At 44.1% G+C, this 21,980-nt stretch overlaps 1 protein-coding gene and 1 long non-coding RNA gene across 4 annotated transcripts; one reads left to right on the top strand and one right to left on the bottom strand.

Annotated features, from left to right (window-relative positions):
• Nucleotides 1-247: 247 nt before the first annotated feature.
• On the bottom strand, nucleotides 248-21,445 carry RGS10 (regulator of G protein signaling 10). 3 transcript variants are annotated; one of them, XM_086899606.1, is made up of 6 exons: nucleotides 21,322-21,432; nucleotides 17,287-17,494; nucleotides 15,508-15,626; nucleotides 13,993-14,079; nucleotides 6,928-7,071; nucleotides 248-3,560 (listed from the first exon to the last, which is right to left on the bottom strand). In XM_086899606.1, exons 2-6 carry the CDS (start codon nucleotides 17,354-17,356, stop codon nucleotides 3,414-3,416), a joined length of 567 nt encoding a protein of 188 aa, XP_086755732.1. In that variant the 5' UTR covers nucleotides 17,357-17,494; nucleotides 21,322-21,432; the 3' UTR covers nucleotides 248-3,413. The 3 variants fall into 3 exon arrangements, with proteins under 3 accessions (XP_086755732.1, XP_086755733.1, XP_023785723.1); XM_086899607.1 differs by lacking the exon at nucleotides 17,287-17,494 and having other exon boundaries at nucleotides 21,322-21,445; XM_023929955.2 differs by lacking the exons at nucleotides 17,287-17,494; nucleotides 21,322-21,432 and adding an exon at nucleotides 20,099-20,342.
• Nucleotides 8,059-10,783, top strand: LOC147651841 (uncharacterized). Its single transcript, XR_015289777.1, has 2 exons — nucleotides 8,059-8,142; nucleotides 8,218-10,783. It is a non-coding gene; the product is annotated as an uncharacterized LOC147651841 (long non-coding RNA).
• Nucleotides 21,446-21,980: the final 535 nt, after the last annotated feature.

Below are 21,980 nucleotides of genomic sequence, written 5' to 3'. Positions count from 1 at the left end.
AGTGCAATGAAAGAACTGCAGCAGGAACAAAAGAAATGGGAGATGGGGCAGGTACAAGAAGCATCTTCCCCTCCTCGAGTGACAGAAGTGAGCCCCACTGTGCCATTCCTTCTTCCAAGGAAAAAACTCTACACTAGGACAGGCTGCAAACTGTGTTAGCAAGGACTGAGAGCAGGATAATGGTGGGACATGAAGTCATCCCTACCCAAACTCTGTTTGGAACATAAAAGAGCTGTCAGCACACAGATTTGGTGTATTTGTAGAATATTTTTATTTTTTAGCTGAGAAACACAAAATAGGGCAGAGTTTAAGGCATGCAATCAGGCACGAAGCTTCTCTTGCTTGTTTTATGTGCTCATACCTTCAGTGTAAGTTCTATGAAAAGATCCTATCTTTAACCTCTACAAAAAGCAACTCTGAGCACCCACTTACAGCCTGAGGTTGGATGCAATGTTTACAGCTGTTCCTGAAATGAAGGATTTACTCCTAGGGAAACAGTTCTTTTTCTGTGTGATTTGCTCTGTGCCACGTGGAACAAGTGCCACCTATTTTCAGAAGCAAGTTTGTATTAATACCAACTCTCCCCACATATACACAAATTGCAGTTATAGACATCTGTTTGCATGGTTTTAATTTGATTGCCCTTTTACTGAAAAATACAGATAATCCAATGAATAGGAAAAAACATCTTTGCTTTCTGCACATTGCAAGTCTGCTTGTTGGTGTTGCAGAGAAATCAAACAAACCCAGGCACCACAAAGAGAATGGTGCAATCAACTTTTTGCCTCTGAGGTAAAAGAGCAACTCAAAGATTAAGAATTTTGTGGGTTAAGGTACATTAGGTTAGAAACATAATAGGTATTGAAGTAAACATCATAGGATTAGAGATGCTGCTAAAACATACATTTTCATTTCAGTAACTTTTGTCTCGTGGTAGTGTAAGCACCTTTGTGTCTCCTCATGTGGGGCATTTGCTCTGAGCAAGCAAAGGCAGTACCTGATAGGGAACATATTGCCAAGGAAAGTGTTGTTCATAAGCAGCTACAAACTTATTTTCTCTCTTTAACAGCCGACCTTTGTTCATACGGCTCCTGGTTTTATTTTCTATTATTACCATTTTAAAACATGATAGACAAAGACTCTTCTCCTTTGCTCATGCATTTTTAAAATCAATATGATTAAAAATGAATCTACTGTGCATCCATGTGATGAATGTGGTAAGAGCTTGTTCTGCATTTTTCTCATTAATGTCCCCATGCTGAATTTTTCAATATCACTAAGACTAATGCAGCCAACACTGGGAAAATAAATACAAATCCCAAGTCCTAAACTGGTTAAGCTGCCCACTCCCAAGGGCTTCAATGCTATCAGAAGTTCTGTCCTCTGCTGTGGCAGGCATTAAGAGTTTGTTATTACAGTGGATTTTCAAAAGAGGCAATCCTGAGATTACAAATAGTAAGCAAGTCCAGAACTGAATGGTCCCATTTCCTAGGCCCCATCAGAGGAAAGAAAAAAAAAATAAGATTCATGCACATGTTTAGTTCATTCTTATTCAGTAAAACATTGAAATACAGCTTAAGCATGAGGTCAAATACCACTGAAAGTGCCTGAAGTAATATGACTTCACCATTAAATCTTCCGAGAGCATAAAAAGAACATTAACTCAGTGCATAAGAATTACACCTTACAACATGCATATGGAGGCACTGACCTCTCCTTTGATTTCCTAAAACTGAACAGGGCATGGAGCTCTAGGGGAACAATCAGAACTTCCATCCCCACTTTCAACTAGGGAAAAGCCCATGGAAACAATTTTCCTTTACACAACACCTGCAAGAGCAGCTCAGAGTTAAAAGAAATAATCAAATCTACCAAGTGAGTTTGCATTCTAAAAATGACAAACTAGACTTAGATTTTAAACATTGATAGTGACAGCAATGTATGAAACATATCTGGCATTTCTGACAAAAAAAAAAAAGTAAGTACAAAATGTTCAAAAGCTAACTGTGCATTTAGATTAGCCAGCACATAAACAAAAGTTCAAGACAAGCAGTGCAAAAAATGGAAGAGTAAATAATGAGTGGGAAACAGCCAGACTACAGCTGTGAAGCTTCTAAACAGAGCAAGTAGCTAATACACTTTCCCAGCTTAAAATGCAATTTAGTAACACTGCAGTGAATTAATCAAAAAATATATGAACACGTGAAAAACTCAATGCCAAAATGTGCTTTGCAGTGCTGACACATTCCCAGGACAACATGGAATGCTCACTGGGAATGCCTTTCATTACCAACCTTTGGTTGCACAGGGCAGAAATAAATCTTGCTCTCAAGCTTGATGTGAGAGTGGCTGAACCCCAAAACCAACTCCATGTTCCACTGCAGCTCTCCAAAATCACAATTAGAAAACCCTGAAATATTTGAGTGGGGCACACAAAACCCGGCAGGGTGATTTTAGCAGAAAAAAATTGAGTAAAACAAAACCAGATTTGGTTTGTTGGTCCTTTGCCAAAGCCCTGTGGCTGCACAGAGCAGGATTGTTCAGGAGATCTGGGAGAGACCAGATGCTTCCTGATAGCAGCATCTGATGTCACACTGGCATGAGGGACAAAGCCAAGCTTTGCTGAGATCAGTGTGCCCTGAGAGGGATATTTACTTATTCACTGTCACATTTCCTAATGGCAGTTAGGAGTTCTTCAGAGATTGTCCCTTTTAGAGCCTCTGTTCCTAAGGGAATAGAGGTTGTCCCAGCCTCTGAAGAAGGTGATTGTCTACTGCAAAGAAATTAAAATTAAATAAAGGGGGAAATTCAGGAGATACAAAAATGAAAATCATGACTGGGGAAGTGTTTTGATTCAGCAATAAAGGCAAAGCAAAACAGACATCACCCTGAAAGAACAAAGTCACACAGGAAGGGATTGGATTCTGCTGAGCTTAACCCTAAAAGACGCTGTCCCTTTATGATTAAATTTGCTATGAATGACTCACCCACAAACTACTCTGAAATGTACTCCTCAACTGCTTCTCCCAGAAGTTCAATGTAAAAGCTAGTCCCAAATAAAAATTACAAGGCGAAAATGAAAACCCAGCCACGCTATCTCCCATTTCTCATCACCAAAATGCCTCACAAAAGAAAACACAAGAATTGAAAGCATTTTAATCTGTGAAATATGAAAGGCAATTCATGCTATGGAGAAATACCTCAGCCTTTTAGCTGGGAAACAGTCCTTCCATGGGTGCTTGGTTAATAGCTATCATGCAAAAACAATTAGTCATTCAAGCAATTAAGAAGGTAAGTATCTCCTAAAAAGGTTTTGAGCTTTCCAAGCCCTAAATGCGACTGCTATAAACCTAGACTGTTCCTGAGTGTAATTTCCTTATTGTATTGCCTCTCCTGAAGAGATCCATTGTGTCTCATGTGTTGTAAATTCTTGATGCTCTTTTGGCTGCAGTCTGAGCCTCTGCTGAGTTCTCCTCTTGCTCCTCGCTCTTCTTATGGTTTAGGAATATGTCTGACTTCAGGAAGCGGCTGTAGCTGTCATATTTCATGAGATTGAATATCTGGGAAAAGGGGGAAAAGAATATAAAGCAAATGACCTCAGTAAAATGAGATTTTAAATGGAAAGGATGCATTAATTCCAATGTATTTTCATTCTGTTTGTACTACAGCATTATTACAGAGTGGGACATTTAAAAAAAATACACTTCCAACTCTCCCAGGGGCAGCATGTTGTGGGCTCCAGGGTCACTGCTTGGCAATAATGTCCACATTAGTTTAAAAATCAAATTATAGCTTTCACAATAGCCAACTCTGCACATTTAATACTGAGGGTGAGAGGTGCCATGCCTTGGTCAGTGAGGAGGATGAAGGAAGGCATTCAGGGGGACAAAGCAGAGCTTTGAAGAAAGAGAGGTACCTTTTATGCACCTTTCTGCCTGCAGTGACTCCTGAATGATGCAGAGTAACACCTGCAGAGCACTGGATAACTAAGGAAAACCTCTGAATAATTTACACAAATACTGAAACAACTGGTTTAGCCAATGCTCTTAAACCTATGCCAACCTTCCCATCTTTTTTAGACCAAATGCCAAGACTGGTCTCAGGCCAGACAAGAAATGTTGCAGGTACCTGCCATAAAGAGTTGACCTGGTACAGATGTATTTTTCCAGTTAAAATGTGGGCTTAAATTGCTGGTGGATTAAATTTGTTTAATTACACTTTTCACTAGGCCAAGAGCTTCTCACAGCCAGCATGGAAACATGAAGTCAGCCCCAAGTACAGCTTTTTTCTCCCAGGGCTTGAGCTCAGGCTCATCCCTCAGCATAAATGCTGCTCTTCTATTTATACCCACTGCAGACAAAAAACAAAAAAACAAACAACAACAACAAAAACCTACAACTCTTTTGGAGTTTTCTGAAAACAAAAGGGTTGGGAGAAGAGCCTGGAATCTGTTCAGGTGTCAAGGTCAGGACTATATTTTGCTTGGTCTTGAAACAGAGGGGAAGGGAAAAAAGTAAACTTTGAAACTATAATTGAGGCAAAACCAAAGCCAGCCTCACCCCTAGTCTATTATTTCACTGGTGGAGCCTCTCTGAGTCATGTTTCAGGACTGATTCTTTTTTATGATACTCAGAATAACAATTTCCAAGATAAATTAGTGGATTCTGACCTGCAGATGTGGCTAATCCATGTGTGGGTAACTTATCTTTACCTTTACAGGCCACACTTCTAACCAATAGTACAATCAGGTAACACAACTCTTTGCTAGGAGGAAATAAAAACAATCTCAGACTGCTTTTTCATTTCACATCCTCGAGGAACCTGGACAGATGCAGGCAAACACCTAAAACTTGACTGTTCTTGTCCGTGCATTTGCTGAAATATCTCCCTTACAAGTAAATTACATGGTGGATTTTACTAACCACTATTTGTTTACATATTTAAATATTTAAGTTCATGTCTATAACCATGGAAATATTATTCTTTAAGATACATACTGGAATATGAAAAAAAAATCTCAAAGCACCCACTCTATGTAGAGCCTGATCTTCAGGGTCTGAACTCCTCCTGAGTTAAGCAAATTCAAATTTGCTTAACTCCTGGCACTGGCTAAATACCATACAAATAAGTTTATCCAACCAGATCAAGGGGAAAAAATTGTAAGGAAGACATTTCCTGTTAAAACATCATGCCTGTGTTAAGAACTTAGACCCCTCTTGTTCCTGGTATCACTTAAGGCATCTCCCAGAGAGAAAGAGCATTGAAGATCAAGATCTCCTGCAGTCTGCTCAGCCACATACAGGGCAGAGCTCATAATCACACGCCAAAGCAGAACCCTCTTTTCCCCCTCCCTGCCTTTGTGGAGCAGCAATATTTACCCCACAGGTATTCTGAAGCACGTGGATTTCTACGATCCACACTTCATCCAGCACACACAAATGGCCTGGGGGCAGTTAAGGGCACCCATGGGCAGCAGCCCACACCCCCTAGCACCCCCAGATACAGCAGGAGCTCTCTGGAGAGCTGAAGCTCTTGTTACAGCACTGCTCTACTCCAGACTGCGGCCTCCCAGCTCTGCCTTTGTCTGCTCCAGACCCACAGTGCCAGCAGTGGTTAACACTGCTCTTCAGAGAGCAAATTACACCACTCCTCATAACTTTATAAGGATTGAAAACCAGAGAAGACCATAACTCTTCTGAGCCATTATCTAACAGCAATAAACAGTAGCTTCAAGCACTGGAAACTTGCAATGACCCATAAATGCTCTGCATTTGTTTTTAAACGCTCACAGAATTTCTTCCCACACTAGGGGGATTCCTCTACCACTAGCCCAGTATGTTTCCAGTTCAGGTATTGCTAATCCTTGGCTCTCCATGTGCATGTCATTTATAAAATAGCAAATATTTTCATTCCAGTACTCTCTCCAGCTTCACTCTTATAGTCACTCACCCTGAACTGCAGTGCTTAGACCTACCAGAACATTTCCTTCCCTTCCCTCAAGTCAGAACTTTTTCCATTAAAAACTCTGTTTCTTCACATGGAAATTTGGTTTCAGGTATTTCCACCGCTAATGTCTTGGAATCTGCCTGAAAGACAGCAGAGCCTTTGCCCCTCAGACCCCTCCAAGTGACCCAGACAGTGTCCAGCCAATGCACTCAATACCTGATTGAAATGGGCTGAAAACACTGTTTAAATCACTGTGCTGTTTCTCCACAAAAGGAAACAGCCAAATGGAAAATACAGGTAGTCCTGAGGATGGTACAGGAATTAAAAATAGTACTGCAAGTGCTGGAAAGCTGCAGATAAGAATGACTCACTTCATAATTTATGCTTTGAAATCAGCTAAATATCAAGAAAATTTACCACCTAAAGACATGCCTGCAAAATTTCTAATTCCTACCAGACCTCCCAAGTTCTTTAGGGAAAGGCAAAGCAGAGACCAACTCCTCTAAGTCTCACACGTTGCAGAAGATGAGGGTTTTCAGAAAATCGTGTTATATTCATATCAATATAAATACCAAAGTAAACTGAAGAAATTTGAGCTCTCAAGGAAACCAGTGGCAACTACAGAAACAAACATCAGCAATGACTCAGAACAAGTGAATACACAGGAAAACGAAGACGCTGGGTTAGTCAGGGCCATTCTCAAGCTACCCACACAGGGAGCCAGGAGAAAACGCCATCCAGTTTTCCAGGAAAGTCCTGAGTTGGAATTAGAATGATTGTATTGAGTCTCTTAATTAATTGGTTGTAGTGAGATGGGGCCACAAACCTGGAATATCTCAGAGCAGCAGCATTAATATCCCCAACATGGAAGCAACCCAGTTCTGTGCTTACCTGTTCAATCCATGCCATGGCTGGAAAGCAGAGTTCACTAAAACCAGACAAAAATGAATGAAACTGTGTTATTGAAATAGATAATTTTACCTGGTCCTGGAGCTTCTGAAACATGAGAGGGTGAGGTGTCTCCAGGATGGTCTCACTCAAACGGGACTGCCCTTCAACATTAACTTGGGAGGAAGCTTTGCTGGACAGGAAAGTCATGTAAATCTCTTTAGCTTTTTCCTGCATCTGCAAAAGGACATTTATTTAGAGAATTATTTGCTGTGGAAATGTTTTCTGTATCATGTTCCTTATGTATGTTCACTTTTACTGGAAGAGGAACACCCCTGCAGGCCAAAAGCTCCAGTAATAGCAGTGAAAGCTGCCAGAATTCAGCTCTAGGTTACAGCAGGTTGGGATGTTTGAATCTCAGCAGCCAGGGTAAAACTGCTCAGCATCATCAACTACACCTTGTCTTGGCTTTTGAGACAAATGTTTTTCCTAACAGGTCATCAGTGTGGGCAAGAACCCCAGAGGAGGAAAAACTGGAAACTTTAAGTGAAAAAACTGGGAAAATTAAGTGAAATTAATGTGTAACCCATGCTGCTGCCAGGTAACGTTGTCACACACTTTGTCTTAATCATTACCTCAAAGCAGATCACCTACAGCACGATTCCATGATTAAAGAAAACACCAACAACTTGGCTAATTGGCTAAGATATGACTCTCAATAGCCTGAGAGTTGGTAAAGAAGGGTGTGACCTGCAGAAAGCCATTGGTATTTGCCCTGATTTCACAGCTCTTCCCTTGTCAAACCAGTAACAGCAATAACATCTTAAACCCACCAGCATCTTTAAGCTTCAAAGCAGTGAGTGGCCACAATCCCCTGCAGTTCAATGAAAGGCCCCTTATCCAGATGGTTGGAGAAGAGAACTAAGCCAGGCAAGAGCCAAGCCCCCTGCTGCAATCTGAATTTTGCATGCAGGAGCAGCTGCTCTGGGCCATCCCGAGCTCTGGGCACTCACCAGCGTCCCCAGGGTAACTCTAATGAGCAACCACAGCTCCAGACCAGCACCAGCTGAAGGGCTGTGCCTTTGGTGGGAGTAGGGCTTGAAGAAGGAAACATTTAAACCCTCTCCATGAAGGAGTCTCAGAATTACTTCCATGTTTTACAGCTGAGGTACATTTACACTTGGGGGTAATTAGAAGAAAAGCTGCATGTGTTTGAACATTCGAGAGGTCTAAAGAGTTGGGGCTCTCTCACTGCTGAAGGGGACACCCATTCTCTAGTATTCCTTTTTAAAACTCATTATTCATCTGGTGGGTAGAACATTACGTGTCAAGTGCATTAGGTCACAATGAACTCTTTTTAACAATTTCCAACTTGTTTCACAGCTCAGGGAGGACTGGGTCAGCCACTTCTGTTCTAAATGAGCAATTAATCCAAGGGATCAAAGGTGTGACTGCTATAAGTGGCAAAGTTAATGTCCTAATGCAGGTACAGTAAAGGGGCCTTCAGCTATTATTGCATGAACCATTGTACTGCCAGTCCCACCTAAATGACTTTTGAACCTGCTGTCCAATTTCAACCACACTTGAGAGAGGGGCAAAAGATTGAAAAAAAAAGAAAAAATTACTCTCCTGTTGAGTCAAAGGAAAATCAGGAGAAAAGAAAGGGAGAGGAAAAGCAGTGCATGCACCAAGGGAAAAACTGCAGGACGTGCTCAGAAGTTATCTGCTCTACTTGAACTGCAGGGTGTTGCTTGCTGCTGGCTAACCAAGGCAGATGTAGCTCCTCACCAGCCCCAGCACAAGGTGCTGCTTGCCCAAGGACACAGGAGCAAGCTGGGCACTATAGAGAAAGGGCAGAGGGAGGCTGGAGAGGAAACACCAAACTAGAAGCAAGTGTGAGGAAGTTTAAGGAGCATGGAGAGGAACAACAGGACTGTGTGGGAGGCTGGTGAAACAGGGAGGCTCTTTGGATTTTGTGAGGAAGAATAACAAAGAAAGGAAGTGAAAGAGCTGTGGCAGGGAGAGGAGGCCATTGCAGAGACACAGAGGACCTGGCTTTATAGCAGTGGGGAGATATGAAAATGCACAGCTGCACGTTACAGGTTCTGCTGCAAATAGAACTGTTCTGCTACATCTATGCTTCAGTGGTACAGCAGCTGATTAACTACAGCCTATAATTTGCTTTAAAAAGAAAGAACAATTAAAGCTGCCAGTGTGTTCATACACCCCCCAAATGTCACTCAGGCAGAGCCAGGTTCAGGTGGAGGAGGCAGAGATCATCCCTGTTCACTCGGTGGCATTTTCTGCTCTGCATCAGCCTGAAACTAAAGCCTCAGCCCAGGGGACTCTGGAACTGAAACAGCTCTTAAACTGGGATCTTGTTCACAGGTGGTTATTAAAGGATTCCTGGCAGTCCTCAGTTCCATCTGTGTGCTCTCCCCAGTGTCCGTGCCAGATTCCCACTCGGAGTACAAAGTTCTGTCTACAGCACCCCCCTCTCTATTTCAAGTGGATACAATATTCTTTCCCACTTCCTCTCCTAAGGTCAAGCTCAGCTCCTAAGCATGTGTGGCTCCCAAATGAGGTGGATGGGAGCCCCAGATGCTCATCAGACCAGGCTCCCAGCACTCAGCAGCTGTGCAGCATTACCCAGCCCTGCTAAACCCCTGCCACATTCCACATGGGAAGCAATAGAAGAAACTCCTGAATTGCAGGACTTTGTTCTGGAATCGTTCATTACAAAACTTCAACATGGATATTTTGGTGGGTTTTAGCAATAGCTGAAAATATTCCCTGTTGTTGGAAGCATTTATTACAATCTGTAAGTTATTTCTGAAGCTCAGCTGCAAGAGGAGAAGAAACATTTAAACCCTGGGAAGCAGCACGACTGACATGTTGTTTATTTCATTAACAGTCACAAATGCAACAATGTATGACTAACTCCAACAAAATATTTACAGTTAAATTTTATTCCCTTATCCCCACCACTTCCCTTTCAGAAATTAAATGTGCCCTAACACGAGGGCCACATGGGTGGCAGCAGAGCTCGCTGCTATGAGTGGACTTGATCCAATTGATTTCTCCATCTTCACTAAATATTAAATTTGTATTTTAACTTCAGTTTTAAAGGAATATCCTTTTTCTTTTGTTTTTTGGGGTTTTTTTTGAGCTACAGAGATGTGTCTTGAGCTGAGGGGGAAGTTTGTAGCTTCCTGCTAGAAGATGGGCTGAACCCAGTCCATCTAAAAGCTGCCTAGACCAGCAATGCAGTGTGCCTGCTGCCTCACTCTGCCAAAAATCTCCCCTGCTCCCTGAATCATCAGGCTGGCAGAGAAAGGATAACAATAAATATCTCTGGCACAATGGATGCTTAGTCCACTGCTCGTGTGGGGACCTTCAGGCAAGTTTAGGCTGACCAAGTAGAACCCCACACCAGCACTCTCACATCAAGTAATCAAAAGTTTGTCTCATCCTTTAAAAATAGGGGGAAAAATCCCATTCATAGAATCATGGAATGGTTTGGGTTTGAAATTATTGAATTGAAGTTTAAACGTCAGCTACTTCCAAACCCCTGCAGGGACAGGGGACATCTTCAGCTACATCAGGTTGTTCACAGCCCCATCTAGCCTAGCACTGAACATTTCAAAGGACGGGGCATTGATCACCACCAGTTCCAGTGTGTCACCATCCTCACAATAAAGAATTTCTTCCTTATACTTAATCTAAACTTGCCCTATGTCAGTTTGAAGTCATTCTCCTTGTCCTGTCACTCCATTCCCTTCTCCAAAGTCCCTCTCCAGCTCTCTTTGAGCCCCATTAGGCACTGGAAAGCCTTCCTGGAGCCTTCTTTTCCCCAGGCTGAACACCCCCAGCTCCCCCAGCCTGGCTGCAGAGCAGAGCTACTTCATCCCTTGGAGCATCTCTGTGGCCTCCTCTGGACTCACTCCAATCTGGGTTAAATTGATATCAGCTTCATCTGACCAGGAGTCTCTGTCTATGAGCTAATCTGTGTGGGAAACCAGTTTTAAGGAGAAGCAAATTACAAAACAAGTAAAAAACTGTTTTTAGAATACTGTGCACACAATAGATGCAAAGGGATTTCTGCAAGAGTCACTTTCAGAAGAAAAACCCACACTTCATGATACCATAAACAATGGAAAGATTTCTATTTTTAGTGCTTTTCCTAGCTTTGTAAATTATCTAAACAAAGCCACCCGTAAGCAGTAGCTACAAAAATTTACTGTAAGTCTGTGTCATTCTAAAACACATTTATTCAGCCAGATATAATAATTTGGGCAACACCAGGCTGACCATACTGTGGGATGACTGGTCCTGAATAATTAACCTAAATAGAACTTAGTTAAATCTCTGTCCATTCATCTGGCAATTCATTGAAGGATTCACCAAGCTCCTATCCCTGTACATCACTTTAACATTTTCTGTACTGGCATCCTAAGTTAACAATTCTAAATCAGCTAAATATATGGAAATTATTTAGCAAGGGAAAAAATGATTATTATCCCACTGAAAGCGTGGGACTTTACAGAAAAGTCGACTGACTGGTTGTTCTTTCCTCAAGACTTTTTTGTATTCATGGACCTTGATGAGGGAGGGAAGCAGCTGAATACACAGAACTGGAATTACTAAATGTTACAAAGTTCACAGTCAAATCGAACATTCCCCTCTTCCTGCAAAAAAATAGTATTGTTGTATTTTTATGGATTTATCAATACCCAAAAAATACTCTCAGCAAATTGTTTTGAGGGGAATTTTTTTTTCAGTGCAAGACACAGGATATTTACAGAAAGGAGACTCTCCTACCCAAAATACATTGTTTGGAAAGACAGGGAAGTTTTTGTTGTTGTTGTTGTTGAAAATCTACTGGGAAATAGTTTTAGCTGACAATATTTGACTGACCTTAAGAAAGGAATCCTGGACACAGCCCTCTTACACCTGTGCTTCATAGCACGTCTCCTAGCCCAGCTCTCCCATCTGATTCCTATTCCTTGGCATTTCTGATGTTCCTCCAAGCACATATAATCCCACAGCCCACTCCTGGAAAAGCTGCAGCCCAGGCTTGGACAGGAGCCCTCTGTGCTGGGTTAGGAACTGGCTGGATGGCCGGGCCCAGAGAGTGGTGGCATCCAGCTGGTGGCCAGTGACAAGTGGTGTCCCCTCAGGGGTCTGTGCTGGGGCCTGTCCTGTTCAATATTTTTATTGATGACATGGATGAGGGAATTGACTCCTTCATTAGTAAATATGCAGATGACACTAAGCTGGGAGCGTGTGTTGATCTGCTGGAAGCGAGGAGGGCTCTGCAGAGAGACCTGGAATGGTTGGATGGATGGCAGAATCCAATGGGATGAATTTAATAAATCCAAGTGCCAAGTCCTGCATTTTGGCCACAACAACCCCCTGCAGCACCACAGGCTGGGGATGGTGTGGCTGGACAGGGGCCAGAAAGGGACCTGGGGGTGCAGGTGACAGCAGCTGAACACGAGCCAGCAGAGTGCCCTGGGTGTCAAGAAGGCAAATGGCCCCTGGCCTGTGTCAGGAACAGTGTGGCCAGCAGGAGCAGGGGGCTCATTCTCCCCCTGTACTCAGCACTGCTGAGGCCACACCTCGAGTGCTGTGTCCAGTCCTGGCCCCTCAGTTTGGGAAGGACCTTGAGACACTTGAGCACATTCAGAGGAGGCAACAAGGCTGATGGGGGGTTTGGAACACAAACCCTGTGAGGAATGGCTGAGGGAGCTGGGGATGTTTATCCTGGAGAAAAGGAGACTCCGAGGTGACCTCATCACTCTCTACAGCTCCCTGAAAGGTGGCTGTGGGCAGGTGGGGTCGGTCTCTTTCTACAGGCAGCAGCTGACAGAATGAGAGGACACAGCCTCAAACTGCACCATGGGAAGTATAGGTTGGGTATTAGGAGAAAGTTTTTTACAGAAAGGAATAAATCACTGGAAAGGTCTGTCCAGGGAGGTGGTGGAGCCACCATCCCTGGATGTGTTTAAAAAGAGACTGGATGTGGCAGTCGGTGCCATGGTCTGGGTGAGGTGTTAGGGCTGGGTTGGACCCGATGATCTTGAAGGTCTCTTCCAACCCAGTGACTCTGTGATTCTGTGATGCACTCAAAAGAGGCTGGAGGGGCATTTTCCCACTCTCACTTCTTTGTGGTTCCCTTTGGCAACAAGGGCTGGACTCAGGTAAAAAGTGTAAAAGTGGGATTTCAGAAAGAAAGAGCTTTAGGAGTCTGACTCTCAAAGATAGGGATACTCATTTGGAGTTTTGAACCCTACTCACAGCTCTTAAAGATGAGCTCTTAAAGAGCAGATAAATTTGAAATTTCTCAAGAAAACAACAAAACAAAACAAAACAAAAAAAAACCATATTCAAAATCTTCTTGAGAAACAAGCAAACAAAACATGGTATATATTTTAGGCCTGACTCTATGGGCTTCAAAATCTAAATGTGAAAATGGATCCAGTGTTCCTGGTGGATCTAAATGTAAGCCAAGATCCAAGTAGTGGGAAAAAAAATCATATTGGAGGTGCCTGGTTGAGAAATTTTCCAACAGAATATCCCTACTAGAAGGCTAGAGCTGTCATCAAAAAGAAAAGGCTCTGCAGGCATACATCAATTTGGATAAATATTTAAGTAAGAAGTTTAAACAGACTCCTTTTGTTTTACAACTTTTAATTTGATAAGGCAAAACGTTTCATTTCGGTGCTGTAAAATATTTTTGTTTGGGCCATTTGTGATTTTTATGTTCCCCATATAATCATATATATCACATATATATCAGTGTGGTGTAAATTTCCATGTAATAGCTGCTATGCTCTAAAAAAGTTCTGAATGAAACATCTTTATATTTGCAAACAAGATGATGCAACATCACTGAATTAATAAAACTTTTGCTACTCCCTAGAAACTACAAAAAGTTCAGTTCTCAAAACATGGGAAACCTGACAATTTCAGCACTTTGTTTTGATTTGAAATAGAACCAACTTTGTTTCCAAACAATTCCACCGGGATGAATTTAGTGCAATTTTTTCAAATGTATTTATTTGCATTCACGCAAAGCACATTATGCAACAGAGATGTTTTAGCTCCAGCTCTGCTAAGTAAACTTTGTTTACAGAATTTATTTAGGAAACATACCTGCTTTTTTCCCTGTGTTTTCTTAAATTCTTCACATGCTAACCAGAACAAAACGTTTTCTTCACTAAATTCTTTCTTTAAGAATTCCTAGAAAAGAGAAAAACAAAAACACAAAGGTTAGGATACAATTTCTCAGTTGTTTTTCCCTCTTCCTACTACAGCTGTCAGAACTAGAAGCCACTTACAATTAATTTTACAATGAATTTACCCAAGCCAGTGTCACAGAACCACTGCATTTGTGCATCTGCAGAACTGCTACTGAACACTCTGATGTTCTGCACTTTGAAAGCACATTCCAGGAGGAGGATGGGCTGCATCTAATCTCAGACCAGAGCAGTAACTAACAGGAATAGTTTCTTCAGTCTCCCTTAAATAACTTGAGCACTTTTACAGCCACTGCTCAAAGGGAAATCCAAAAATATATGAATTCATTACCAGGTGACTAAAATGAATTATTTTAATGAGAGTCACAAAGCACTTGGGATTCTCATGTAGTGTCCTTCTGCCTTTTGTAATGAGCAAAATCTCTACAAATAAATGTGTTGTTAATGTGATCATCTGTTGCAATAAATTCACTTAAACAAACAGAAGCAGATGATGTAGCTGTGTTCTCTATGCTATTTAAACACAGCACATTCAAAGCCAAAAGTGAGGCTTTAAAAGGGGAAAAACGCACATTAAATGTATTTATGAAATATTATGCCTGAAACTTTTGTAGCTATGAGATCAGTTTTCTCTTTCAAGTGTTAGAAAATAGAGACTAAGTAATGTCAGGAATTAAACAGCACCAAGATTTACTTTTTTTTTTTTCCTTTTTTTTTAAAAAAAAAAATTTAAAATCAGCATTTTGTAATTCTTGTTTACCTCACTTTTCAAACCAGTCTGGCAGGAAACCATTTTATCCCAGAGCATTTTATGGTATGGCAAAAGCACTTCCAAGTAGGCAGTTCCTATTCTTACATCTAATGTGGCAAGAAGGCCTTGAAACACCAACTCACCACCCTCACCTAATTAAACTTCAAGCCATTTTGAGCTGCACCAGCCCACACTTTGTAGTAAACTGAAAGGGAATATTTTCAGTAGAGCTGCTAAACACAGAGCAAGAGCCACAGAGTCATCAGATTGCTCCTGGTAACTCATTGCTTAAGGACAACGTGTGAGAACCGAGAGCCCGGGGTCTCAGTGCTAAGTAACACCTGGCAGGAGGGATCAGTGGCTCAGGGACTGCAGTTTATCCAACAGGAAATTGTTAATCCTTGCAAGGGAGGACAGATCCCACTAGGAAGGTGCAGCTAAAAGTTTTGCCCGAGCCTTTCAGGCGCAGGATGCAGTGGCAGGGGGCAAAAGGTGCCACCTCAGAAGCTCTGCCAGTGGCACAGCTCCAGCTCTGCTCAGAGCACCTGTCTAGAGGGATGTGTGCCTCTGGTCACAGTGTTCACAGCTGCACCCTGAGGCTCATTCTGCTTTAAAACCTGAGTTTTGCTTTATGTAAATATCCATATTTCATATATCGACCCTAAACCGTTTCACTCCTTCCGGGTCTTCGAGGAGGTTCTCCAGGGATGTGGCCCATTTCGAGGTTCCTTTCAAGGTCTGGTGGCTGCTGCTTGGGTGGCCCTCACCGTCATTTATCTCTGGGGGAAAAAAGAAAAATAAAAAAAAAAAGAAAGAAAAGAAAGAAAAAAACCCAGCATCTTCTTTAGAAAAGACAAGTATCAGTCACATGGATGTCTCCCCCATTTCCCCCTGCACTCTTGATTTCAGCTGCTCTCTTTAAAGGAAACACCATAAAACCGAAAATAACACACACACATACAGACACTTTAATTCTGCTTTGCCTGTAAGGAGGCAAAAATTCCTTACAGCCACATAATTCACGTGCATGTAAGGAGGCACTGTCACTTTTATAGGGGTTCAAGCACCTTCTGCCTGGGGAACACAATGACCACAGTCCATATTTTGCTCTGGCACTGGCAACAATGTTGGCTGCTCAGAAGGAACTTCTGGCCAGTCACACACGTGAAATTTATTTTTAAGAAGAGAATCATCACTGGAAGCTGGATGCTCGGTAAAAGCAGAGAGAGAAAGAAAAATAATGGTTTGTTTAACAGGAGAACCAGTCCAAGATATTAACCCAGTCCAATGGGAGGAAAGACACCCAGCAGAAGAGCCTCACTCCAGCTGAGTCAACCTGATTTTGGGCAAGAAGGTGATTTTACTGTTTGTTTCCAAGTCCTGAAATTCTTCTTTTATAAGATGTTCTGGACTTTGCCCATATCTGATCTGCCAGCCAGCCTTCTCACAGACAGGGAAGATGGAATACAATTTCTCAATCCCAGGAACAAGTACATTTCTTTTGAGGCTGGGGATGGCAAAAAAACCCTGTTTGCTGGCTACCCTTCAGAAAACCTATTACTTGGAAAAACTCCAGGAATGCTATTGCTCGTCTGAGAAACTCCAACACAGACATAAAGTGCTCAGTCGCCTCTCCTCTAACATACAATGCCCTGGGAACACAGGAGGATAAGAGCTGCATTTCAGGTCACTACGCACTGGAGAGATGCACAAAACCCTTACTGTAACCAGTCGAGCTTCTATTTATATATCCTTCATTTCTCTTCTTCTCATTTAACTTTTGCTTAAGCTCTGCTTTTAAAAACCCCTTCTTTCACCGTGAAACATGAGATACTAATACTCACTGAGTATCTCAAAAAAGTCTCTATGCAGAAATACATACATACACACACACACACATACATACATATATACATACATACATATATATATAAAATAAATACACAGTAGCAGATGCCCTTTACAGTTGGTGACTGGAAATAATGCTGAGGTTGAAGCCCTACAGAATATTGGCATGACAGGAGCAGAGGCTCCTGAGCTTTGGTTGGTCGGGACCTGTGGAGTCTGTTTGTTTTACCAGCTGTTCTAAATGAATGAACATCTCTTTTGCCTTGATAGGAGAAGGGATTTTGTTTTAGAAACTCTGCTAGTTTAAAGGTCAGGAGCCAGAACCTAAGGATTGTGTCCAAACCACAGCTGCAGCCTGTGCGTGTGACAAGAGCACAGCGAGTTAACACAGCCGCAGCTTGCCCCCCTTTGTGCAAAAGGATGTTCTTCTTGATTAGCACTTGAAGAATTTATTTTAGAAACCTGACTAAAAGTATTTGGGCATCTAATCTCAGTAAAATCTGTGAGATTTGAGGGGGAATGGCCAAGTGTATTGCAGCAGAACACAAGACCCTCTGAGGAGCTGGGATGTGCTGTTACATTCACGCTCACCTTGGAGCGGGATGGCAGCTCTGTGTGTGCAGCTGCTCCTGCAGAACCAGGCCATTCCCTCACTGAGCATGTGATTTAGCACACAACAGAAGGGGGGAACATCTGATTTCCAGTGTTTCTTTTCCAGTCAAATCTGAAGTGGACACTAATGATTACTTTGAAAAGCATGTGTTTCAATGAGCCAGTGCAGACCCAGGCCCTTGTAAACCTAAAAAAAAAAATTCTGGTAAGGAAATGCCAAAATAAGTCCTTCCACAAACCCAGAATACATCAATCTGCTTCTCTTCTGCTGCTTTGACTGATCTCCCATTTTACTGCTGGCCATTCTCTATCCTCCCTGGTCATCATTTTCCCCATCTTCCTCTCACTTCCAGCCTACCTAGCACAGCCCAATTCTACCCCTCCATTTATGTTCTGCCCCCTCTCCTCCCTGTCAGCCTCCAAACCCTGCTCCCTCTACTCCTCTTTTCCCTGCATTCTCCTCCTACAACCTTAACAAAACAAAATTTGGTTTTGAAGGGAGGTTCTACATGACATCTTCCTAGTGTCCATCCTGCTGAGCCATCTGCAGGACACTGTCAGTCGGTTTATTTCCTCACTTACACAGCTCCCCACAACCCAAAAAATACTGTGGTGCAGAGACAAGGGTTGTCTGCCCATTGCAGCCCTTCCATTTACCCCTTGCCTCATTTATTCAATTGATTCCATCTATCCCTAGCCCCAGTTATGTCCCCAGAGGAGAGGCTCTGGGATGTCTCAGGTGCTGGGCAGCTCTGGGTGTCTCCAGAAGTGCAATCCCAGCCCAGGCTACAGCTCCCAAGGCTGGGAACACCAGGCTGAGCACCACTGATCCCCATGTCCAGTGCTCCTCTGTAACCACCATAAAACATCAACATCCACCTTCAGCACATATGCAAATAGCCTGTACATGACAGTAGGAAACACCCTGAAATTTTATGAGGCTATTAAAACTTCTAGGTGTTTTTATTATATCCCATTAAATATGCCATCACCAACACTTATTTTAATACAAAAGTGACTCAACATCCCTCAAGTCAGGTTCATAACTTCTGGTTCCATGTGCTGGTTCCATGGAGCAGATTTAATATGTGATTTTCAGAATTTTTTTTGAGAGTTCAAAATATAGAAAAGAGGTTTTCCCCACAAATGACTCCAAAAGCTGATCCTCAAATCTATCTATATTACTAAATTAACTTAAAAAAGAAACTTTCACTGAAGTGCAAATTAATGAGTCTGAAACAATTCATTTGAGAAGGCAATACAACAGTGTAGTTACATGAATGATCCTCCTGACACCTATTTGCCTCTGATATTTATAAAAAGATTACTTTCTCCTGTTCAAATCATCTCCTGACAAAGTTAAGTAATATAAAAACAACAAGCTCGATACCACTGTTTAACAACAACCACAATGTACATACATTTGTATGATCATTTAAATGAGGAAAGCAGACATTTGCTCTTACTAAAAACTGGGAGATAATTTTGTGCATCACAAAGGGCATTACAAAATGGCAGTTCTCCCACCAATATTTCTGTAAAAGTAACACCCAGAATATGCATCAGATGATAAATAGGTTAACTACCTTTCTTACATTACAGTACATTTATTCCATTATAACATGCTAATTAAATTTCAGCTCAGAGCTTGCTGTCTTGGACATGGGTTGGAAAGCAAGAGGCAGAGAAAAGGCAGCAAGGCACGCACGGCAGAGCACAGTTGTAAGAGTTTCTGCTGAAGCAAACTTTCCACTGAGTTGGAAATCTGCTTCAGAGACACAACCGCTCTCACGATGTGCAGGGAGCAGCCAGCTGCTCCTACCAACGCAGCAGATGATTAAGTGCTTCTTTTAACAGCACCATTCTTCAGAGCACTCCATGCTAAGCCAGCAAAGTGGCAGTTGCATTATCTGGAGCATTATTTTAGAGGGAAACCTCGCAGAAGCTGCCTTCCCATCACACAATGGCACTGCAGCAGCAGGCTGCGGATAAAGGCTCTTTGTGCGCGGCAGAACGGTGAGCGCAGCATTAATAACGCCGTAATTATCGGCTGGAGAGTGCTATCAAAAATGCCAAATATTTGCATCCTCCAAACAGGAACTTGGACTGAAATCCCAGGCAGTATCAATATCATTAACACATAGAGCTTTGCAGGTCAGAAATCACAATTCTGGCCCTTGTTTTTGACAAGCACTAAGAGAAAAATCCTGTGGGAACCCATCAAACTGAGTGATTCAGACACAGCTAATTGAGTTAGACATGCTGCTCACTCTGCCTTCCAGAAGCACTGCACACTGCAGCGCTTCCCAAGCTGCTGCCACGCTCCAGCTGTTGAAACCGTGGCTTTTGTGGCACCATATCGAGCAGCACAGACTCACACCCTTCACAGAATCCTGCTGAACACATCCCTTCCCCGTGGCCTGCTCTGCCCATCGCATTCCCGCACACATCTTCTGCACGCTCCCCAACAAACAACTGCCACACAAGCACAATGGCAAAAGCACCGTGCAAACAGCACATTCCTTACTCTGTGGTTAAGCACCGATGTACAACAAGAAAAGCTGCTTCCATTTCTTTTTGAAGAACTTCTGACCACTCCTCCCCTCATCCACCTGGATCATAAATCTGCAAGCCATGAGCCTTTTTTATTACTTTAAAAGCACTGAATGCCTTGTCTTGTCCCACAGTCACAAGAATGCCTACCCAGCAACAATCACAAGTCTGGAATTAATAAATCCAAGGTATGAAGCAGTGGGAAACTCCGTAAGCTGAAAAGGGAAAATTCCCTTACTTTCCATGTATCCGAGCATCAGCTGATGAATCCTCGCACAACAATTCTTTCCTAGTAGCAGCTGAATTTTGGACCTTTTTGCTACAGCAGAGCTGTCCTTCTCACCCGTGGGGTGCTCAGAGCATGAGCCTCAACATCCTCTTTTGACTGGCTCTAGCAACAGATGGCTACTGGATTCCACTTTTAACTATAAGGAAGGAAACTAAAGGGACGTTCCTCTTTTGTAGCATCTCTGGAAGTGTTCACCAGACATAGCCTTTAAAACACCCTCTACCCGCCTCCTCCACCCCCCCAGAAAAAAACCCCAGAAAACCCAAACAGCTCTAGACAAAGATCTCATTTGGCTTTTCTTAGAAAGATTGCAACTTCTTCCTGCACATCTTAAAACAGTGTTATTCTCTAGGATTTGGAGATTGCAATTGTTGCCCCAAATGTCTCAGCAGTGACAGATATCAGACATCAGCCCTTGGAACCGACAGACTCGCAGCATCGGGAGTGTAAAACACAGCCGCGCTACAGCGCCTGTCTCAGAGGGGTCCGCGATGTCCTACATTATTATTCCTCGGAACTCTCCATTCCAGCTTTAAACGCTCCCTCCAAAGGCGAACTCCTCAAAGTCAGTTTGGAGTTCGAACAACCACGCTCTGATATCCTGGGCTATCGCCTCGCCCCCGGGAACAGCAGCAGTTCCGACCGAAACTTGGCTGCCGAGGCACAAGCCCGAGCAGAGCCCAGTTCCCCGTTCCGCGCCCGGCGGGAAGCGCCGCGCTGCTCCCGGAGCGCGCAGCGCTGAGGGCTCGCTGAGGGCGGAGGGGCCGCCGAGAGCCCCGGGCCCGGCCCCGAGCGCCGCCGGGGCCCAGGGAGCTCCGTGAGCCCCGCGCTTCCCCCGGCGGGGCCGCGGGCAGCGCAGCCCGGCCCGGAGCGGAGCACAGCCCGGCCCGGAGCGGAGCACAGCCCGGCCCGGAGCGGAGCACAGCCCGGCCCGGAGCGGAGCACAGCCCGGCCCGGAGCACAGTGCAGCCCGGCCCGGAGCGGAGCACAGCCCGGCCCGGAGCGGAGCACAGCCCGGCCCGGAGCACAGTGCAGCCCGGCCCGGAGCGGAGCACAGCCCGGCCCGGAGCGGAGCACAGCCCGGCCCGGAGCACAGCGCAGCCCGGCCCGGCGCTTCCTCGGCGGGAGCGGCCGCGGGCTTGCCCGTGGTTCGCCGGCCCCGTCCCCGTTACCTGAGGGCGGCCGCTTCCTGCTGAGCCGGCTCACGGCCCGGTTGAACATCCCGGGCGCCGCTCGGCCCCGCTGCCGAGCCCGAGGGCGGCCGCGCTGCCCCGCCCCGCCCCGCCCCGGGGAGCAGCGCCGGCCCCGCACCTGCCCGGAGCGGAGATGCCACGGGCCCCGCGGCACAGGGACCTCCCGTGCGACGTGGCACTGCCGGGGCTTCACCCCCTCGCAGCCTCCCCCTCCCCAGCCTGAGCCATGCCGCCCCTCTCTCACAGCCCTGCTATCTCCGTGCGATTCCCTGCTCGTCCATTCCTCCTCTAACTCTTCCCGGCTCAAGCCCCTGCTCCTCATTCTGCTCCTGCCACCGTGCTCGTGGACACGGGATAGCAGTGTCCCCTATCCCCCCCGGCATTAGCCACCAGCCACCCTCCTGTCTTTGCTCTAGCAACCTTGGAGCAGGTGTAAGAAGCAAAAACACTTGCCCAAAACGGGCACCTCCATGAAATTGTGTCCTGTCTTACCGAAACAGACACGCCGAGCTGCTCGTGTTGGAGTGACTTCTTTGCTCTTCCAACACTTCGAACGACAATTATTTCTGAACAGAAAAGCGTAATTACAAAATTTGCTTTCACTTTCAGAAATAATGTTTTTACCAATGTATTTGTTC

The sequence above is a fragment of the Cyanistes caeruleus genome, chromosome 8 (genome assembly GCF_971803275.1).
Source record: "Cyanistes caeruleus chromosome 8, bCyaCae1.hap1.1, whole genome shotgun sequence".
Lineage (NCBI taxonomy): Eukaryota > Metazoa > Chordata > Aves > Passeriformes > Paridae > Cyanistes > Cyanistes caeruleus.
Note: the sequence above shows the minus strand (reverse complement) of the source record. Positions and strands in the feature narration are given on the sequence as shown.

Coding starts and splice junctions, on each gene's coding strand:
- RGS10 (XM_086899606.1), bottom strand. CDS start 17,356: ATGCTCAGTGAGGGAATGGCCTGGTTCTGCAGGAGCAGCTGCACACAC. Junction 15,627..17,286: donor AGCTGCCATCCCGCTCCAAG/GTGAGCGTGAAT, acceptor TTTTTCCCCCAG/AGATAAATGACGGTGAGGGC. Junction 14,080..15,507: donor AAGGAGTGAAACGGTTTAGG/GTCGATATATGA, acceptor TCTCTTTTCTAG/GAATTCTTAAAGAAAGAATT.